This window comes from Amphibalanus amphitrite, unplaced genomic scaffold, assembly GCF_019059575.1.
Source record: "Amphibalanus amphitrite isolate SeventyFive unplaced genomic scaffold, NRLGWU_Aamphi_draft 000965F_arrow, whole genome shotgun sequence".
In the NCBI taxonomy this organism is placed as follows: Eukaryota; Metazoa; Arthropoda; class Thecostraca; order Balanomorpha; family Balanidae; genus Amphibalanus; species Amphibalanus amphitrite.
The window spans coordinates 53,503-71,822 of NW_024882459.1; the positions used below are offsets into that span (position 1 = coordinate 53,503).

Below are 18,320 nucleotides of genomic sequence, written 5' to 3' on the forward strand. Positions count from 1 at the left end.
GGGCAACGAAGGAGGGCAAAGAATCGGCGATCTTTTAGTTAGGACAACGATATTAGATGGTTTGCGATTGTGAGTGATGTAGTTGTTTCTTTGCCAATCCATACTAGTTAACTTTCATCAGGCGAAGGAGAAATCAAGGCAATTGGAAACGCGAACGCTTTACCTTGGCTATTCTCTATTCGATAAATGCAATCCCCTTCACTCAACTTAAATGACTTCAGTTGTCTTTTATTTATCAGCACTAGCAGCGTCTTAAATTTTTCCCCCAGAGAGCGACATAGCATCGATATAAAACACAGAAATACAGGCTTCACGCCACTCTCACCTCCGAGCCGGCGCCGCACCAGCCCTGTCGCCTCGCCATTAGCACGTGGAAACATCAGGTACGACCCTCACATTAGAAAAGCGTTCAGGGACCTCACACAACAGTCACCGCCTATATTGCTGACGAGTAGCGTAAAAGAAGCAATCCGCTTCTCTCCTCGATCGCGCGACCATGAAAAACCTAAAAACACGGCAGATGATTCCGTCTCGGATTCAGACTGTCCTGAGACGCAGGGCAGCAGAGCGAAGCGGCCGTAACTGCAAGTGAATATTGAATAATATGTAGTGCTGCGACCCACTGCACCGAGTTTCATGACACTCGTGGCTCGAGGCTTTCACATTTCGCCCTGTGGCGGCGATGGAGGAATGCAGTGTATCCAATCCAGGAGTTTCGGAGTTTTTTCACTAGCCTCAAAATATCGCGCATAAACTTTAGTGTCCGGAGATCGACAGCACACCTTTCCGCCAGCATAAGCAACAACCATCTGTCGCTGTATTCAAACCTGCAAAGCCATCTTACACACAAAAAGATTGGCAAAAGCTCAAGATAAACAAAATCCGCTCATTTGCTCGTTTACACGAAAGGAGGCCGACCCCGTTCAAAGCACATGCCACAGCCAATCAGCTCGCGCATACACCGCTGACTGGAAGCTCGAGATATCATCCACGCCCTCGGCTGCGGTCCATCACCTTTCCACCGCCCCTCCCTCACTGCATCACCGCCTCATCTGGGTAACGCGGCGGCAGGCGAGGCAGCGATGGAGGCTTCACCGGCGGCTACTGCATCTCGTCCTGCGATGGAGGGTTCACCGGCGGCTACTGCATCCCGTCCTGCCAGGGCGGCGGTGGACTAGCCGACAGGGGCGGCGGGTCGGCCTCTCCACTACGCAGCTGCTGCAGCGCCGCCACCCCGTGCACACGCCGCACGTGTGCGTACAGGTTGTCGCGCCGTCGGATGGCGCAGCCGCAGAACGGGCAGCCGCACTGGCCGCCACCCGGCCCATGCACCGTGCGCAAGTGGCGGTCACGGTTGTACGCCAGGGTGAAGCGAGCACCGCAGAGGTCGCAGGGGAAGTCTGCAACACGGTGTGCCGTGCTCAATGTGACGGAAGGGAGCGAAGACAAGCCCCATGGGTCGAGAGGGTGAGGCCGGCAATTCACGGAGAGGGCCGGGCGGCAGCGGCGGCGGCGGTGGCGGCAGGAGGACGTCTTAGCGAAAATTCGCATCTGATTGGAGGTTTGCGGAAGCATCCAGCTTTGTCCCTCGCCACTGCCAGGGCCATTTTAGCCCTTTGTGTGTTTGCTGTGCCTGTCTTTTACGTCCTACACGTAATCTTTACGTAATCTCGCCGCTGATAAAATTGACCGACCAACTGTGGCGTAAAATATTTTCGTCTCAGGTAAGGTGTAGACTAAGAACTTCTCTCACATCCCAATACTTTCAGAACACAGATGGCATTTGGATGATCACCCAAAAAAGGACAAGGTGAATTACGTATGTACAAGGTGAGACAATACGAATGATTTCATGATTCTTATCTGAATCATTGGGTGCAACAAACTACGTAGGTAGTCATAGTGATCATTAAGTCCTTTCTCAGCGCATTGCGCCGATTAGTTCACTTCAATCATAGCCAGAATTTCAAAAATAAAATCCCAGCAATGTCTACAGACTAAGCATTCATCGTCGCATTCCTCACAAGCTCCAGATCACACGTTCGTGTCAAATGCCACAAAGCTGAACCAGGGATTGATCCATCCACGACCAATTCAAGTCCACATGGGTAAGACTGACTCACCCAAGGCGGCCACCTTCGTCTCCGGCGTGGAATCATTACGAATCGACCTCCTCACACTATTCTCCACTCTCCTTCCTTCCAACGCAAGCCTTTTCTCCCGACCACCGAGTCCAGCTCAGCCTCAAAGTTCACCTATCCTCACCACCTCACACATCCCGCATCTGGTGCACCGTCCTCATATGTATCTTCAGGTTATCGGAGCGGGTGTACGAGCGGCCACATACGGGGCACGTCACCGGCTGGCGGCCCTCGTGGCGAATCTGCTCGTGGCGGCGCAGGTTGGGCTTGCGATTGAACAGGGCGCCACAGTAGCGGCACGGGAACGCCGCCGGTGCGCCATCCCCGCCGCCGAGGCCGCCGGCCGCCGCTGAAACAGCCGCAGAGAGGCCGCCGTCAGCCGAGCGCCGGCACAGAGAGAACGAGAGGAGACCCAGCCAGCCGCCGACACAGTGGGCCAGGCGAGACCGGCGGCGAGACGAAGGGAGGCTCAGTAGGAGCAGCGGCGGCCGCGGCAGCACCGGGAGCCGAACAGAGCGCTCAGAAGTCCAGGGCGGACAGATGTACAGGTGTGCATTTGGTTTCATGAGAGGGTCTGACGATAATTCGACTACCATTTCTTGCAGAGCGACATTGACATTGTGAGGGCATCGATAAGACTTTCTGGGAAAGTCCGTGGTAATCATAATCCCATCAAAACGCACTAGTATGCTAATGTGTCAGTCCATACGGCAAGAAAGATGTCGATCACCTACTTGCAAGAAGGATGGATAACATCGCTCCTTGCCCAGTCCCGAATCTCGGATGCTCAATGCAACGCTAGCGACGCCACGCGTACGATGCGTGAACTACTATTCCCCTTGTCGGGCGAGAGCAGCGCTAGTGGAGCCGGGTCATAACGAATCTGCTACCCATCTTGGCATTCAAACATGCCACTCGTGAGCCACACCAGAAGACTTCGAATAATTAGCTAGCAGTTCGTGAGCAGAAGAAAGATAATCATCAATAGTGCCTAATCGATGTTTTTTTCGGAATCTAGGCCAAATGTTGCCATTTGCCAAACTGCGACTGAAACAAACATAATAAGAAGCAAACGCATCTCAACATTTTATTATTGCGGCTTGCAATGCTCTGTGTTTCATAAAGTATGCAATTACTGGTGATCACAAATCATAAGGGGTTCAAAACAATAGCCATGTCAGTATCCGGTTTCCATACGAACGGCATAATGCAGACATATGAAGAAAACTGAAAATCACTGGTATGCGACATTGAATATTGATAATGCATCAAACACAGTCTCGGTAAAACGCGATCATTCATTCCCAACGGAACCCGAACTCCGCCTGCCCTGAACTGTTTTCGCACATCGACTGTGCTTCATCTCACTCAATAATTAGCAGTCCGTCTTATATGATTCGCAACTCCAGACCACACACAATGCAAGCCAGTCGCTTGGGAACTCCGATCATAACATTAGCGGCATATGAACCAGGTCAAAAAGGCATGAGAGCGCCACTGACTGGTTTGTGTTGCCCGGCATACGGTTGCTAGTCGCCCAAAGACAGACATCTTTGGGTGACTAGGTCCTGCTAACTCGAGTTAGGAGCGATGATTGGTCACAGTATGACAGGCTGGTATGGGGGTGACCCCGAGTCACAGTATGGCCCGCTGGTATGGGGTCACAGTATGACCGACCGGCCGGTCAGGGTGACCCGGTCACAGCACAGCCGTGAGGTCGGGGTGGGCGGCGCGGCAGTGACGCACCAGGTTGGCCCGGGTCGAGTAATGCACGCCGCACACCGGGCACACGGTGAGACCGCGGTGTAACGCCAGGTGTCGGTTCAGGGTGCGTCTGCCCGCGAACTGGCGGCCGCACACGGGGCACGCCACCCGCCCGCCGCCGCCGCCTGCAACAGCGGCCGGGCGTCAGCGGCCGGCCTCGGACGGGACGGAAGCGGGTATAGGCGGCGGCGGCGGCGGCGGGGGTGGGTGGCGGGAGCCGGTAGTTCAGTCTGGACAGACCGTGTTGTATTGTGTGGTCCGGAGATTTGTATTGTAGGTGAGGCTGACTCATGGTCAAACGTCCCCGCAAAATTATAACTAATTCAGTATATTTGCGCAATGCTTGGCGGCTCGTCATTTGAGTTGCTTTGATGATCCAAGATCACGTTTTTTGCCGGTTGAGCAGTCATCTGGCAGGTGGATCTAACAATCTACAACGTCCAAGAATACTTATTTCAACGCTCTCCCACAGAACATACATACAACCATAGACCTCTGTATACAGAGGTCTATCATACAGAGGTCTATGATACAACCCATATCCTTGCCGTCGAAATATCAGCCTATATCTGGAGCTTTCCCTCCAGATGATCAGTCAGATCTGCGCACGACCGACTACCTCATGTGATGTTGCTGAAGTAGCCTGAGTACACTGATAGTCCTTAAAGCCGACGACGAGTGACGACCATAGAACAAACAAAATACATCTCGCTGAGGAATACGCCCGTCACCCAAAGAAACCTACTACTGACTTCTATTATACTGTCCATTGAAAATATCGCCCGTATTACCCAGTTCCCATCTACCCGAATCTCCGCATCTCTCTATTGCCGCGGATCGGTAGGCGCCACTGTATGATCCTCATCGACCACAGGCTTCACATCAGCGAACTGATCAGCCTCTGCCTGCGGCGGCGGCTCGCGCTGGGGCCCGCTGGTCACCGCTGAGGGCACCGGGTCCAGCCCTGCCGCCGGGCCGAGCCGAGAGGTCAGGTCGGCCGGCAGTTCGGCCAGGCCGGGCCCCTGTGACGGCAGCAGGCCGCACGGGTCGCGCTGCCGGTGCACGCGCAACTGATTGATGCGCGTGAACACGCGGCCGCACGTGGTGCACGTGGTGCGCCCGTCGTGGAACGCCTTGTGGTGCGACCGGTTGTACCAGTTCATGGTCTTGCCGCACTGGGGGCACTCCCAGCAGCGGCCAATGGATCGCGCCGACATGCCGCCGCCGCCGCCGCCGCCACGCCGCTCATCTGCCGGCAGAGCATGGGCGGCGCGTCAGAGCTACCGAGGGGCCGCAGTTCTTCTCCTCTGACCGACCCTGGCGGGTACCTACCGGCGGCGACGGTGGCGGAGGCGGCGGCGGCTGTACGGCGACGGCTGACCTCGTCGGTCACAGAAGTGCGCAGAATACCCGACGCCCAGCCAACGCGAAGTGACTATGTATCCCTCCCTCTTCCCACTTCAGAGGCGACTGTATCAGAGAGATAGCCCTGAAATAAATAAACCTTACAAACCACACAAAAACTACGCATTTACGCATCTAATTCTGTATTAATTACCTACAGCTATACGCTTCGTAAAAGTCAGCATGGTCTTTTCTCGGTCAGTTCCAAATCAGGGCTGCACAATGGCATCGTGCAATGCCTGAAACAGTGGCACTGCCAGTAACATGGGCACTAGCAGTGTGATAAGACGCTCTCTGCCTTTGCCAGCATTACATCATCAACTGAGTTGACTCAACTGAGAGATAACTATCTACATCAAATAAAAACACGCCCATGATTGAAAAGATCAAGGGATTTGACCAGCTACCACAAGTGTCCGTCACTGCACAAAGTCGTTCCAATCTCTGCGACATTGAATCGACGATGCTCACTCGACTTCCACTTCCCTAACTGCACAAGCAGTCAGCTAGCTACCACATTAGGAAAAGGTGCCGCGCCTAGTCCCTTTCCTCTCCGAGGCCGGGAGTCCGCCTCCACTCTATGGAGTACTCCGGGGGCTGTGCCTAGTGCCTCTCCTCTCCGAGGCCGGCAGCCCCTCTCCACTCCGCGGGGTACTCCGGGGGCTGTGCCTAGTGCCTCTCCTCTCCGAGGCCGGCAGCCCCTCTCCACTCGGCGGGGTACTCGGAGACCGGGGGTGCCGGCGGCGGCGCCTGCTCCCAGGCCAGCGTATCGCCCGACGCGCGGCAGTTCTCCCTGTGCTTGTTGAAGCTCTTGAGCGAGGCCAGTTGCCGGCCGCAGCGGGGGCACACGGTGCGCCCCGAGTGGACGGCCTTGTGGTGGGAGCGCGCCGTCCACGAGACCGCCTTGTGGCAGACGGGACACCGATAGAGCAGCGCGCCCGTGGCGGTCACCTCCTGGTGATGGCGGTCCGTGGCGCGCGCAGGACCAGGAGGCACCTCCGACCGGCCACCTGCGGCACACGGGGTGCCGTCACCAGCTGCCAGCGGACGGCACAAAAGGCGGCGTCTTAGGCCACTGGACGGCACCGACATCGGCATCATAATCTAGCGGACGGCGCGGACGGCAGCGTCATAAACCAACGGACCTCACTGACGGCAGCATCAATATCACCATACTGGACTGACGTTGGCGTCATGAACGGCAAGTCAGCCCTCGAATCTCTCGCCGTCAGCAAGCCTGTCAGAGCCAGCCTTAACTCAATGGACTTCAATGCGATATGTCGTTGATTGAATAAGCTGTTGGTTAGCCGACCATGAAACGTCCCAGCCCGATGGAATCAATTCAGATAATCACTCGTTCGCTCTGAAGCGCTGCGTGATGGAGAACAAAACATTTCAATTCAGTCTTGACCCGGGCAATGTGTTCTTTCTTGTCGATACCTGTGCCGATTGAAGGTTTAGTTTCAGAAATGATTCCTTTTCCCTCCCTACAGTATGAAAACGGTTGCCGATGCACCGCGACCAGCTACGTCAGAGCCGTTCCAGCCCGTCACTACTGTATGAGACCAGGGTCGGCCGGCCCGTCTCCCCTAAATCCCCTCCGCACTCCCCTCCCCTCCCTGCTTTCGCCGCACAAAGGCGCGTCCCTCCCCTCCCTCCGTCCCTGGGGATCGGCGTCCCTGCGTCCCTCGCGCCGCACCAACAGTCCACGTCTGTCGTTTTTGTTCCATACCCAGCGGCGACAACGACAGACAGCAAAGCCGGCCGTCGCGCAGGTGGCGCCGCCCTGGTGGCGCTGGCCGGCAACTCCACCCATACCGGTTGGACCGAGTGGCGTTCCGCCGAGCTGAGTGTCTGAGAGGCACCCTACACTCGGCCGAGCCAGGCCGTAGCCCTGTGAGGCCGGCTGCGGCGGGCAGCGCCGGCGCCATGTGAAGTGGCTCCTCTGCCTGGCTTCCCACTCGTCGGGCGATAGACGGGCGGGAGAACCGGCGGCCGCCGCTCGGCAGCTGGGGAGCCGCCCCACCGCGGCAGCTGCTCCTGGGTTATTGATCAGAGCCCGGCCCAGACAAGGGCGCCGCGCGGCTCGCGCCCGGCGGGGTGATTCGGCTGGCAGCGGGGTCGGCTCAGTTCAACCGAACGATGTTTTTGTTTGAGGCGCGGAATGGCATGGTTTCAAGACACCACTTTCTGAGCGTTCAAACACAACTAACGCAGCAAATAGTGGTGCGCTTCTTTAATTTGATCAAGGTTTCCCTGTGTCAGGTGTATTTTGCACCTATGCCTACGGACTCCACAACAATATTACGATGCATAGCCGTCTTGCCAGGCGAAGAATCAGTCACGTTCTCTTTACGCCACTAACAATGGCAAAAAAAAACTTTCAAAATCTGATGCCGTAAGTGTCAAGTGTGGGAACTCGCCGTAGCAATTCATTCATAAACCAAAAAGCACATCGAAAAAGGTAGGTATATTCAATGCTGCAATACTAAAACGCAACTAAACAACTAAGACAGCTAAAAGGCATCAGTGCAACTGTCCTGGCGGATTTCAGCTCAGTTTGTAAGCTAGGAACTGGAAGCTCGGTCAAAGCGAAGCCAATCCATTGAGTCTCCTGACCCAAAGCGGTCACTGCCTCACACCTCTGACCTTTTCACCGACCTCTTCACCCCGCTCTCAGCCCTCACAGGTCAGAGGTCACAGACGCTCTCTAATCGCGGCTCCGGGGTCAGAGATCATCACCGGACGCCCGGAGGTCAAAGGTCAGCTCCGGGGTCACGAGACGCCGCCGCGCGCGGCGGGGTCATCACCGGAGCGCCAGAGGTCGCCGCCTGAATGTGCGAGGTCAGCCAGGTCGGCCGGCCGTTGGCGGCCAGTGTCAGAGGCCGCAGCGGGGCGGGATCTGGCGGAGTGTGCGGCAGACGCGCCGGGTCCGCGGCCAGCAGCCGGGCGCTGCACCTCTGCCGGTGGCTGGCGTAGCTCTGGAGACACGCCATCACCCGGCCGCAGTCGGCGCACGTGGTCTGTCCGCGGTGGACGGCCTTGTGGTGCGAGCGGCGCGTCCACGTGACGGCCTTCTGACAGAGGGGGCAGCGGTAGAGCACGGCGCCCGACCCGGTCACCTCGCGGTGAGCCGTGTCGCCGCCGGCGGCCGGCCACGCCACCGGACTGCCGCCGCCGCCGCCGCCTGTCGGCACAGCAGGGCTCGGCGTCAGGCCGGGCCGACGGGCTCGACGACAGGCGGCGGGCGGCGGTGGCGGACGGCTGGGTACTGTAGCGGGGGTTCGGACCCAGCTAGCAACCAGGAGTGCAAGCGGGCTGGCGAAGCGTCCATTGGCGTGTCTGTTGTTTTCCTTGGATTCCACCGGTCTTATCCGTTTCCCGAGAAAACAGTTGCCGCAATGCGTCAATGATAAAGCATGGATTTATTGTACTCGGGTCCGCATTCGAGACTGGCACAATAAACAACTGGGATAATTGTGAGTCATACAGATAACAGAAGTGTCGGCGACCTTCATAAAATCTTACAGGTGTAGGAGGGCACCATGTAATGCGCATCGCAGATACACTTCTGCACTTACGCTCGTCAAAACTAAAACTTTCACGAACTTGACCACCACCAAAGCCATCAGCACGTCCCTCAGCTTTCAATAAGTCTGAAAAGCAATCCTTGGAACCCATTGAACTTTTTCTCTACTCCATGCGAATTAATGGCTTAGCCAAACTCAAAGCAAAACCTCATCGCACATCTCACGGCTTCCATCTTGTCATATTATCTGTAATCAAGTCCTCGAAACTCAGAAGACTGGCCTCTGTTATCGCATCTTTCGCACGTTTGTAAAGCCTTTTTGGTCACATTTCAGCCTCACCACCACGTCCTCGGCGTGTTCATAGCACTCATGTTTTATCCGACGGCAGGTCCACTGGATTCAACCTGCACTCGCCACGACCACTAGCCACGGGTTGCGTGCACTCGCCACGTACCACGGGCCACGAGACACGTGTCTCTCGCCACTCGCCACGTACCGTGCGCCACAAGACGCATGCCTTTAGCCACGGGCCTTTCGCCACTCGCCGCGGGTCACCCATCGCCCGCTACACGACCGGTCCCATTTTACAGTTCATCCGGTGGCGCCAGAGGCTGGCCACGTTGACGAAGCTCCTGCCGCAGCGCGTGCAGCTGGCGCGGCCGCTGTGCACGGCTCGGTGGTGCGAGCGGTGCGACCAGAGCACGCGCTCCCGGCAGCCGGCCATTGGACACACGTACAGGATTCGGCCGTCAGCCGTCAGCAGCTGGTGACGCATCTCGTCATCGACCAACGCACCTGTCGGCACAGCGCACAGGGCCGCGTCACCGTCACTGGCGTCACCAGCATACCGCGCGTCACCAGACGCCACCGGCCGTAAAACCACCACGGCGCACAGGGCCGCGTCACCGTCACTGGCGTCACCAGCATACCGCGCGTCACCACCAGCCGTAAAACCACCACGGCCACATTAATTAGGGACAAGGGGTAAAACCGCAAGACGGGCAGCGTTGGCGTCATTGTCGGCATCGGAGCTAACCGAGTGTCACCGGCACCTCTGCCACTTCCGTCACCAGCGGCCGCCGCGTATTGCCCACCCTGAGGTTCGCCCACCTGTGACCTGACCGTCGGCCTGCCATCGACATCGCTACCGACGCCGTCCGCACCCGTCCATCACGGTTTTGTGGGCTGAATGAATCGCGTGGCGACGCGTGGTTGAATGTTACGCCAGTGTTCGTAGCATTCTACTTTGGCTTCACCGCAACGACACTGTAATTGCTAGAAGCGTCCCTCTTAGGCAGAAGACGACCTTTCGTTTCCTTTACTTTTTCATAGAGCGAGTCCGTAATTTACAAAGTTTCGTACTGACTGCTGAACAATTCATTGTCAATTCAAGGATGTCGAAGGGAGATGAAGGATGGCTAACTGTTAATCTGTGATGTGAATGTAACTATATTTGGATGAATGTATCAGGGAAAGCGTGAGCTTGAAGGTGACAATTTCCTAAGAAAACTTAAAAAAGTTGTGTTTGTTTATTGGGGCTATAGAGCGCGCCGACTACCAAGGTCATTTAGCGCCCATGACTTGACACAATTTACACATATTACGTACCATTGCCGACCGCTTCAGCCTTCCAGTCCGGGCCGTTTCTGTTGCTCTTCACCACAAATCACCGATAAATGCAATACGAACTCTGCCGACGCCACAGATGACAGAAAAAGGGGCGAAACGGCAGGTACCATTCCCCAGTAGCTGGTTCGTATGAACGGTTCAGTTCAGGCTGACTGATGCTTCATCACTGCTACAAAACACTTCATTTCACAGCGGTGACCGATCCATTTCACCAGGTCACTTCGTAATAAGAACCGCTGAGCGAGTTTTAAGCTGATTGAAACACGAACACTAAAAAGGTCGAGCCAGGGTTGTTTTAGAGCTTCAGTCAGGCCAAGTCAAAAAGCAGAATTGAGTATCGTCGTCATCTTTATTAAATGTGTGATACTAACAACCGAAATACCCAGATCTACAAGGAACAAATGTAAGAAGCTACATCAACGACAAAATGTCGTACATTGCTTTATACAACCACGTGCAAGAATGGGTCATGGTTTGGAAACCGTGATCGGGTACCCTTTCCATCACATATCGGAAAAAGTACGACGCCTTGACCAAATCAAATCCAATGAACAGATCATAAGCTACCAAAAAGGGCCCATCGTGAAAACACCGCCCCGCCGTCTATAAGCTGCATTGTAAGCTGCACCTCCCTCCCCGTCCTCTCCCGAGTCACGGCTGAGGACTGTTCATTCCGGACAGTCCCATTCCCAGTTGCTGCTGCTGCTGCGGCGGCTGTCCCATTCCGAGCTGCTGGAGCGGCGCCGGCTGCTCCCCGGCAGCTGCAGCTGTCGCCGCCGCCGCCGCGCGGCAGCGGTGGTGCCGCAACAGCCGGCGCGAGCCGAACACGTTGCCGCACTGGTGGCACGTGGTCAGGCCGCGGTGGATGGCCTTGTGGTGCGAGCGGTTGCTCCAGGTGACCAGTTTGCCGCAGATGGGACACTGGTAGCGGAGCGCGCCGGTGGCGTCACGCACGGCCGACAGCTGGTCGCACGGCCGGCCCCCTGGAGGCAGGCGGCGCACGGTCAGCTGACGGCCGCGCGACACCGGCCACCGGCGCAGCCCACCCACCGGGGTCGGACACGGAGGTCTGACCCACCGACCTCAGACGGGCTATAGAAGCCCCGCCGGGTCAGACGGTTCTGACTGACCCTAGCTCTAACACCGCCGATCGACCAGAGAATTCAACCCGTCCATTCATACAAATTCAAGTGAGGATAAGTCTCTTCAGCAATACCTATCCGTGTTACGAGGTTGTGTTACCCCATCCGATAGCAAAAGGGGTAAATACTTTTACTGAGCATCATACGAGTTCCGCCTTTATCTGCCAAGCACCCTTCCACCGGTTTTCCCAAGTGAGTGGTAATGCACCCGCACCGCACCCCACAAAACCCTTTAGCAGTAAAGTGATCTTGCACAAAACACCTCTGTTCAGTGTTCACCCCTGCACAGTACACCCCCCCCCCCCCACCCCACCCCCGTCGACCGAGTGCCGGTCAGCGAAGTGACTCTGCAGCCCGCGTCTACGATCGATTTGACCGGCGTGCGCCCAGTAGTCACCGACAGAACTCGCGGCAAAGCCCCCCCCCCCCCCCACCCCCCACCGGCCCTCACCGGACGGGAGTCCATCACTAATTGCCAATTGACGGGAGAAGCGGAGACACTTTCCTCAGACACTGCGATACGTTTGAAAGGTTTGCTTCTAACAATGGCACAAAGCAGATCAAACAAACGTATCAAAATGCATTGTGCAATTTATTACAATATGTTACAAGAAATCCCAAAACCAGAGCATAATCCACACATTTGCTTGTTCGGGACCCAAAAGTATTAAGAAAATAACAGTTATTTTCATAGCTGTCTAAATACACGATTCAGTTCGATTTGGTAGGTTGCCAACACCACAAAGTAATGGTGGCATTACTCAAACCAATATAGTAGCATTCAAACTTCAACATGAAGCGTGAAAGGATAACCAGAGATACCTACGAGAAAAACTGAGCCCCAAGGTATTAATTAGGGACAAGGGGTAAAACCGCATGCACCCCGACAGCCTTAACATGGAAGGTAACTCAGCATCACTGAGTTCAGCTAAAAGAAAGCCTTCTCGACCCTGTGCCTACGACACATGGAAACGCGTGGAAGCAAGAGCACAACTCATGCAAAAAAAACGAGATCCTTCTCGAATCTGTGCCAACAAAATATGTTGACACATGAACATAACAGTGCTCCCCAAGAACCAATCGCATGTTATGTTTCCCCTACCGACACCAATGTACAAAAAATGCACCCGTCTTCTCAAATCAATAACGTATTTACTTCGTATTGAACGCTCCTCATACCCTTGTATCCGCCCTAGTGGTTCTTTGCTGCGCTGAACTCTATCTATACCTGTCAATCGATCCGACGCAGGCACTCCTACATCGCATCCAGATTATCTGTAGATTGGTAGGGGTGTTCCTCTGTAGTTGCGCCCACGCTCTCGGTTGGACCAAAACCCTGACTTGTCTCCGTCTCAGTCTCGGTCTTCGTCTCAGTCTCAGTCTCAGTCTCAGTTTTCGTCTCCGTCTCCCTCACCGCCTGCTCGCGTACCACTGTCTCCATGGAAGCCCCCTCGTGTCTCTGTTACCGCGGAAGCCTGCTCGTGTGTTTCGGTCTCCAAGGAAGCCCCTGCGCCGTCGAGCGCACCCCGACCCGGCAACTCGTCAGAATTCGATGCTCCGGGTAACGCCATGGATGGTAGAACCTCCAAGTTCGACCGCTCCTGGTTGCTGAAGTCCCTATCACCCACATCAGTCGGAGTGGCTGGCTGAGGCTCGCCTGCCGCCACAGCCGGCGTGGTAGCACTTCCCAGTGAGCCGACTGGAATCTCATTCCGATCAACTGAGTGGTCGTTCTGATCAAACGACACCTCATCATGACCACCGGGCGTCTCAGTGAAGAAGTCCTTCGAGTATTCTTCTTCCTCCATCGGCTCAACTTTCACGCTAGTCTCTAACTTGAGATCCATATCCAAGAGAGGCAAAGGGTCGACGGGAGAGGCCGCTCGCTGATCACCGTCCGCAGCCACTGACACGTGAGGCTGTATAGGAGCACCCGCTGCCGCCGCCACCGCTGCCGCTGCCGCTGACGAGTCACTGGAGCTGTCCCAGTCGGCACCGGGCTCCTGTTTCACCCGCAGCTGTACGTGCAGGGTGTTTTGTCCGTCGCGCGGCGCTGCGCCGTCCTCAGAGACGGCCGGCGATGGTCGTCTGGCAGCCGACGTGCCCGGCTCGGCGCCGCCCACCGCCAGCAGCGGCTGGCACGTCTCCTCGTGCAGTTTGCGCTGGTAGATGGAGGTGCAGACCCGGCCGCAGCCGGAGCAGGTGGTGCGGCCGTCGTGGGTGGCGCGGTGGTGCGACCGACTGCCCCAGGCCACGGAGGTCTTGCACAGCGAGCACCGGTACCGCTGCACGGTGCGGATCTGGCCGTCTGGTGTGAGCTCGCGCTCGCTGATCCGCTGCCCGCCGGTCGCCGGCTCGACCTGCCGGTCCAGCACCCGACCCTGGCCGGTGGACAGTCCCGCCGGTGACGGCGGTGTCGGCGGAGTCTGACGGGAGGCTGTCGGTACCGCCGGAGGTGGAGGAGGGGGTCTGCCGGTCAGCAGCGCCCGCAGCACCTTCCCACCCGGCTGCTGGGACGTGGGTACGCCGGGCGGCGACTGCGGCGGAGCCGCGGTAGACACTGGCGGCGCGGGCTCAGTGGTGACCGCACTGTGTACGGTCACCATCGGTAGCCGCGGTGCCTGGCGCGCCGACCCGGCGGGTGCCGGCGGCCAAACCGGGCTGGCCAGCGCACTGGCCAGCCGGCTGATCAGGGTGCTGTACCGCGCGCCAGACGGCCCGGGGGAGGTCGCTGGGGGTCGCGGTGCCGGCGCCGGCGGCGGGCAGCGCGGCCGCAGGTCGTGAGGCTGCTGCCGGCCTAGTCTATCTAGGTGTGCCAGCAGTGCTGTGGTCGCAGACGACGTGGCAGGAGCCGGTGACCGCCACGCCACAGGGCTCGCGCGGCTCGCCGGCGCCGATGACTGTGGTGTCACCACCCTGAGTGTCCTCACTCGGGGCGGCGCGGTGGCCAGGGCGCGCGCCAGCGTTGGCGCCTGGGTGGCCAGTGTGGGCGCCGGCGGCCGAATCCTGAGCACGTGGAACTCCTGGCCGGTGCGGGACCGCACCACGGACCGCGCGGCGGTGGCGGGGGCGGCCGCCGCGGACGGGCGCCCACCTGGGGACCACGGCCGGCCGTCAGCGGATGACGAGATGACGGCGGCGGCGGCGGCGGCGGATGACGGCTGACCGGGCGGAATACGGACGGCACAGACACGAGCTGAAACTACCGAGTGGAGATGGCTGCGAGGACACAGACTACGGAGGGCTATAGCGGCGCTACTAAGGTCACCAGCAATATACCGCCACTCAATAGATGTTATGGAAGTGCAGTCCCAAAGAAACTGTGTAGCATTCAGACGCTGGTAGAAATCACTCATGCGAGGTATTTCAATCCAACTGGAGACATACTGGAGGGATGCTCATACACAACATCGGTGCTTAATTAGAAGTTTTGTTCATAAATAATCGGGTAAAAAATGTCTGAGATAAGCATGCAGAACGACCAATGCATGTAAATCTAATACATCTTCAAATGCAAGTATATAAGCTATTTAGAATCCTTCTTGTTCATAATGAGAGCATTTGTTTGGAGGCGGTATAAATTGGAGCATAAGCCTCTGTATGCAGTAAGTAGAGGTCTGCCATTGGAAGCATCCTTACCCCTCCCTATCTGCATATTAGTTAGCAAACGTGTTTTTTTAACATTTGCTATGTAACATTTCCTCGTTATATAACTGCTCAGTAGCTGGATGGCGCATTCGCCAGTTCTCACTGCACGGTAGCGTATAGCCTCCACGGGCTTTTGTTTTAATTCCACGACGCGCTGTATCGCTATATGCTTGCTTCTTCACCCGTGCGTCGCGCGGCGCTTCCCATCCCGTTCCCCGCACTATCCGCGCGTCCCGACCCGGTGCGACTGCTCCCGTGTCGCGGCGAGTGCGCGGCGAGCCGTCTGCCGGACCGTCCGGTCCGGTCCGGTCCGGTCCGGCGGGGGGCGGGGCCGCGCGCGGTCCCAGCCGGCACGGAGCCTGCCGGCCCGCCACCGCCGCCGCCGCCGCCGCCCGCCGACACACGCACAAACACAGACAGACACACATACACCAATGGACGGCTGCCCGAAACGGAATGACGGCTCGGCATGAAGCTTGGTGTGATTTTTAGCAGATAAGTGTTAGACTTCATGACAATCAGTGGCCATGGGGTAAATGACATGAAGCGCCCTTTTAAAGACATTGTACTTTTTGGCCGCGAAAAGGTAAGAGCAATCTTAGACGTGGGCTGCTCTGAGGCCCGAGCAGCCCACGTAAGACTCATAAGAAAAAAGTAATTAACCTCGTTGGTATGACAAAACAAAACTGGTGAGCCCAAAGCCATAACTCCCTTTCAAGCAGCCAAACACGAATGTGAGCACCACCATGGCACTAAAAGGGTAGCACATAAAAACGATAAGTCAACTGACGCTGCTCTAAATTAGATTCAGCAGACATGACCTTTATAACGTCAGCCATAGAAGTTCAGTTGAAATTTCGACGGTAAACATACTTCGTAATCATAAACTACAACTCAGGCTGAAATGTTATCACCTGACGCTTCGGTGGGACGAACCCGAAAACAATGCCACTGAAGGAGGCACTGGAGTGTGTCGAAGCGATCATTGAGCGATCCCATCTGTTGTGCCATGGTGGCGCCCACCCACATAGGTACCGTCCGGCGGCAGGAGCGTGCGGGGGTCCAATGCCGGTCCAGCGCCGGGTATCAGATTATCAGACACGGTCTTGTAAAGCGTGCAAGTATTTCAGAATTACACTAAATCGAAAACATTTTAGCAAGGAACTTTTCACTACTTATTATTTTGGTGCCTATTACAGTAAGCTTTGCAGTATGAAAGACAGCTATCAGAGACCAACTCGAGCCAGTCTGAGAAGCCAAACAGGCACGGTGTCCACGTGACACGACAGACCACGTGAGGGGACCGAGGCACGCCCCCGCCGACGGACACGGACACAGACACCGCTGCGACCCGGAGAGCGGCGGCACGCACAAACAGACAGTGGTGGTATGTCCGGCAGCCGTCAAATGGACACCAGATAGAGGGACAGGAGAGACGGAGGGAGGAGAGAGACACATTTGGCATAAAGGTGTGGAAGAAGTTGATTAAAATATAGTATCTGCGTCATTTTTTCACTGAATATGTGGTGATTGTTTTTCCGGTGAAAAGTAATAACTTCGGTTAGATATTACGGTGAACACGAGGATGAGGAGTTAACAATGAAGTAGGATGATATGGCTATTCATACTCTTTGTTGTTTGCTTTTGCTTTTTTGCCGAGTTTAAAAACCATCGGAAAAATCTACCCAAATGGTTTTCAAGGTCCTGGTAATCCATGAGGATATCCCTCAGGATTGCCGAGTAAAAATAAATTGGCTCGTAGTTACGCTACAAGATCACTCTGAATTAGGAACACCAGTTGATCATTTGTACCATGTTGCCAGGCGGCGTCAGACTATGACGTCACCGTCCGATTTCCAGGTAAGATCGATAATGTCGTTAGAGAACCAGCCGACCGGCCGACCAGTTGGATAACCGGGAACAGATGTCAGTGGGGGGCAGAAGGGAGCAGGGTATTGAAGGCAGCTTTGGAAAGGTTTACACGATCAGCAAACAAGGAAAAAAAGACGGAGGGAGAGAGAGACAGACAGGAGAAAGCAAGAGGAAGGGGGATGGAGAGAGGGAGAGAGAGGGAAAGCGCGAAGGGGAGGGAGGAGATGGAGATGGAGAGGGAGAGGGAGAGGGAGAGGGAGAGGGAGAGGGAGAGGGAGAGGGAGAGGGAGAGGGAGATGGAGAGGGAAAGGGAGGGGAGGAGAGAGAGAGGGAGAGGGAGGGGGAGAGGGAGAGGGAGAGGGAGAGGGAGAGGGAGAGGGAGAGGGAGAGGGAGAGAGAGAGAGAGAGAGAGAGAGAGAGAGAGAGAGAGAGAGAGAGAGAGAGAGAGAGAGAGAGAGAGAGAGAGAGAGAGAGAGAGAGAGAGACGCGACGGTGCCATTTGACGGATCCGTCCATGCCCCAGCCCGACCCCGGCTACCGTGCTCGTCTGATCGCTGCTTTATATCCTGGCAGGTCCTCAGAATGGGGGTGAGTCGACGGAGGAGAGAATGTAACCGAAAAAAAAAACTGAAAAATTAATTTCGAATAAAAATTAAAATGGGATATGCCCATCGCAATATTTTAGATACTAGAAAAACATAGTTACCGAATTACCCATTCTCGGTTGGAACACTGAGTTCTGCACATGGCCGAGGTAAATACAATTGACAAATACAAAGGGTACCAGAGGTCCGGCGATAAAAGACAAAGTTTGAATGTTACGGTGTTTCAGGCAGCAGATCGTCGAGCAGGGAGGCCGGGGCGGCTGGTCGCGTTCGGAGTATGGGAGCTCGACCTACCTGGTGTGGAACTATCCGAGAGGTCTTGTGAAGGGAAGCCCGATGGACCGGCGACTGCCGCTAATAGATCTGTGAACACAGACACGAATGTGAAGCCCGATGGGACTTGGAAAATCAATGAGTTACAACGACAATAAAATCAAAGGGCAGCAGATGTGCAAGATCTTTAAGGTCTAGCCAGTAACTATACGCGATAAGTTACTTCTTCCGTGCACGAGTAACAATCCCATTGTTTCACCTCTGCCCTGACCCGTTTTCCGCTATCTGTCGCTCCCATCCCCCGCCCCCTTT

General features: G+C 56.1%; 1 protein-coding gene across 17 annotated transcripts in view; it reads right to left on the reverse strand.

Annotated features, from left to right (window-relative positions):
• The window catches only part of LOC122368654 (protein tramtrack, beta isoform-like), a 42,268-nt gene that overhangs the window by 22,015 nt on the left and 1,933 nt on the right, over positions 1 to 18,320 (reverse strand). For 8 of the 17 annotated variants that reach the window (XM_043342814.1, XM_043342826.1, XM_043342827.1 and 5 more), the window contains exon 5: positions 18,030 to 18,098. In XM_043342814.1, the coding sequence (XP_043198749.1) occupies positions 18,030 to 18,098 (69 nt within the window). Of the gene's footprint in view, positions 1 to 170; positions 2,491 to 3,203; positions 5,155 to 5,435; positions 6,320 to 7,764; positions 8,497 to 8,715; positions 9,635 to 10,354; positions 11,452 to 12,183; positions 14,705 to 18,029; positions 18,099 to 18,320 lie in introns of those variants that run through there. The other 9 variants (XM_043342816.1, XM_043342820.1, XM_043342824.1 and 6 more) reach the window with 9 other exon arrangements.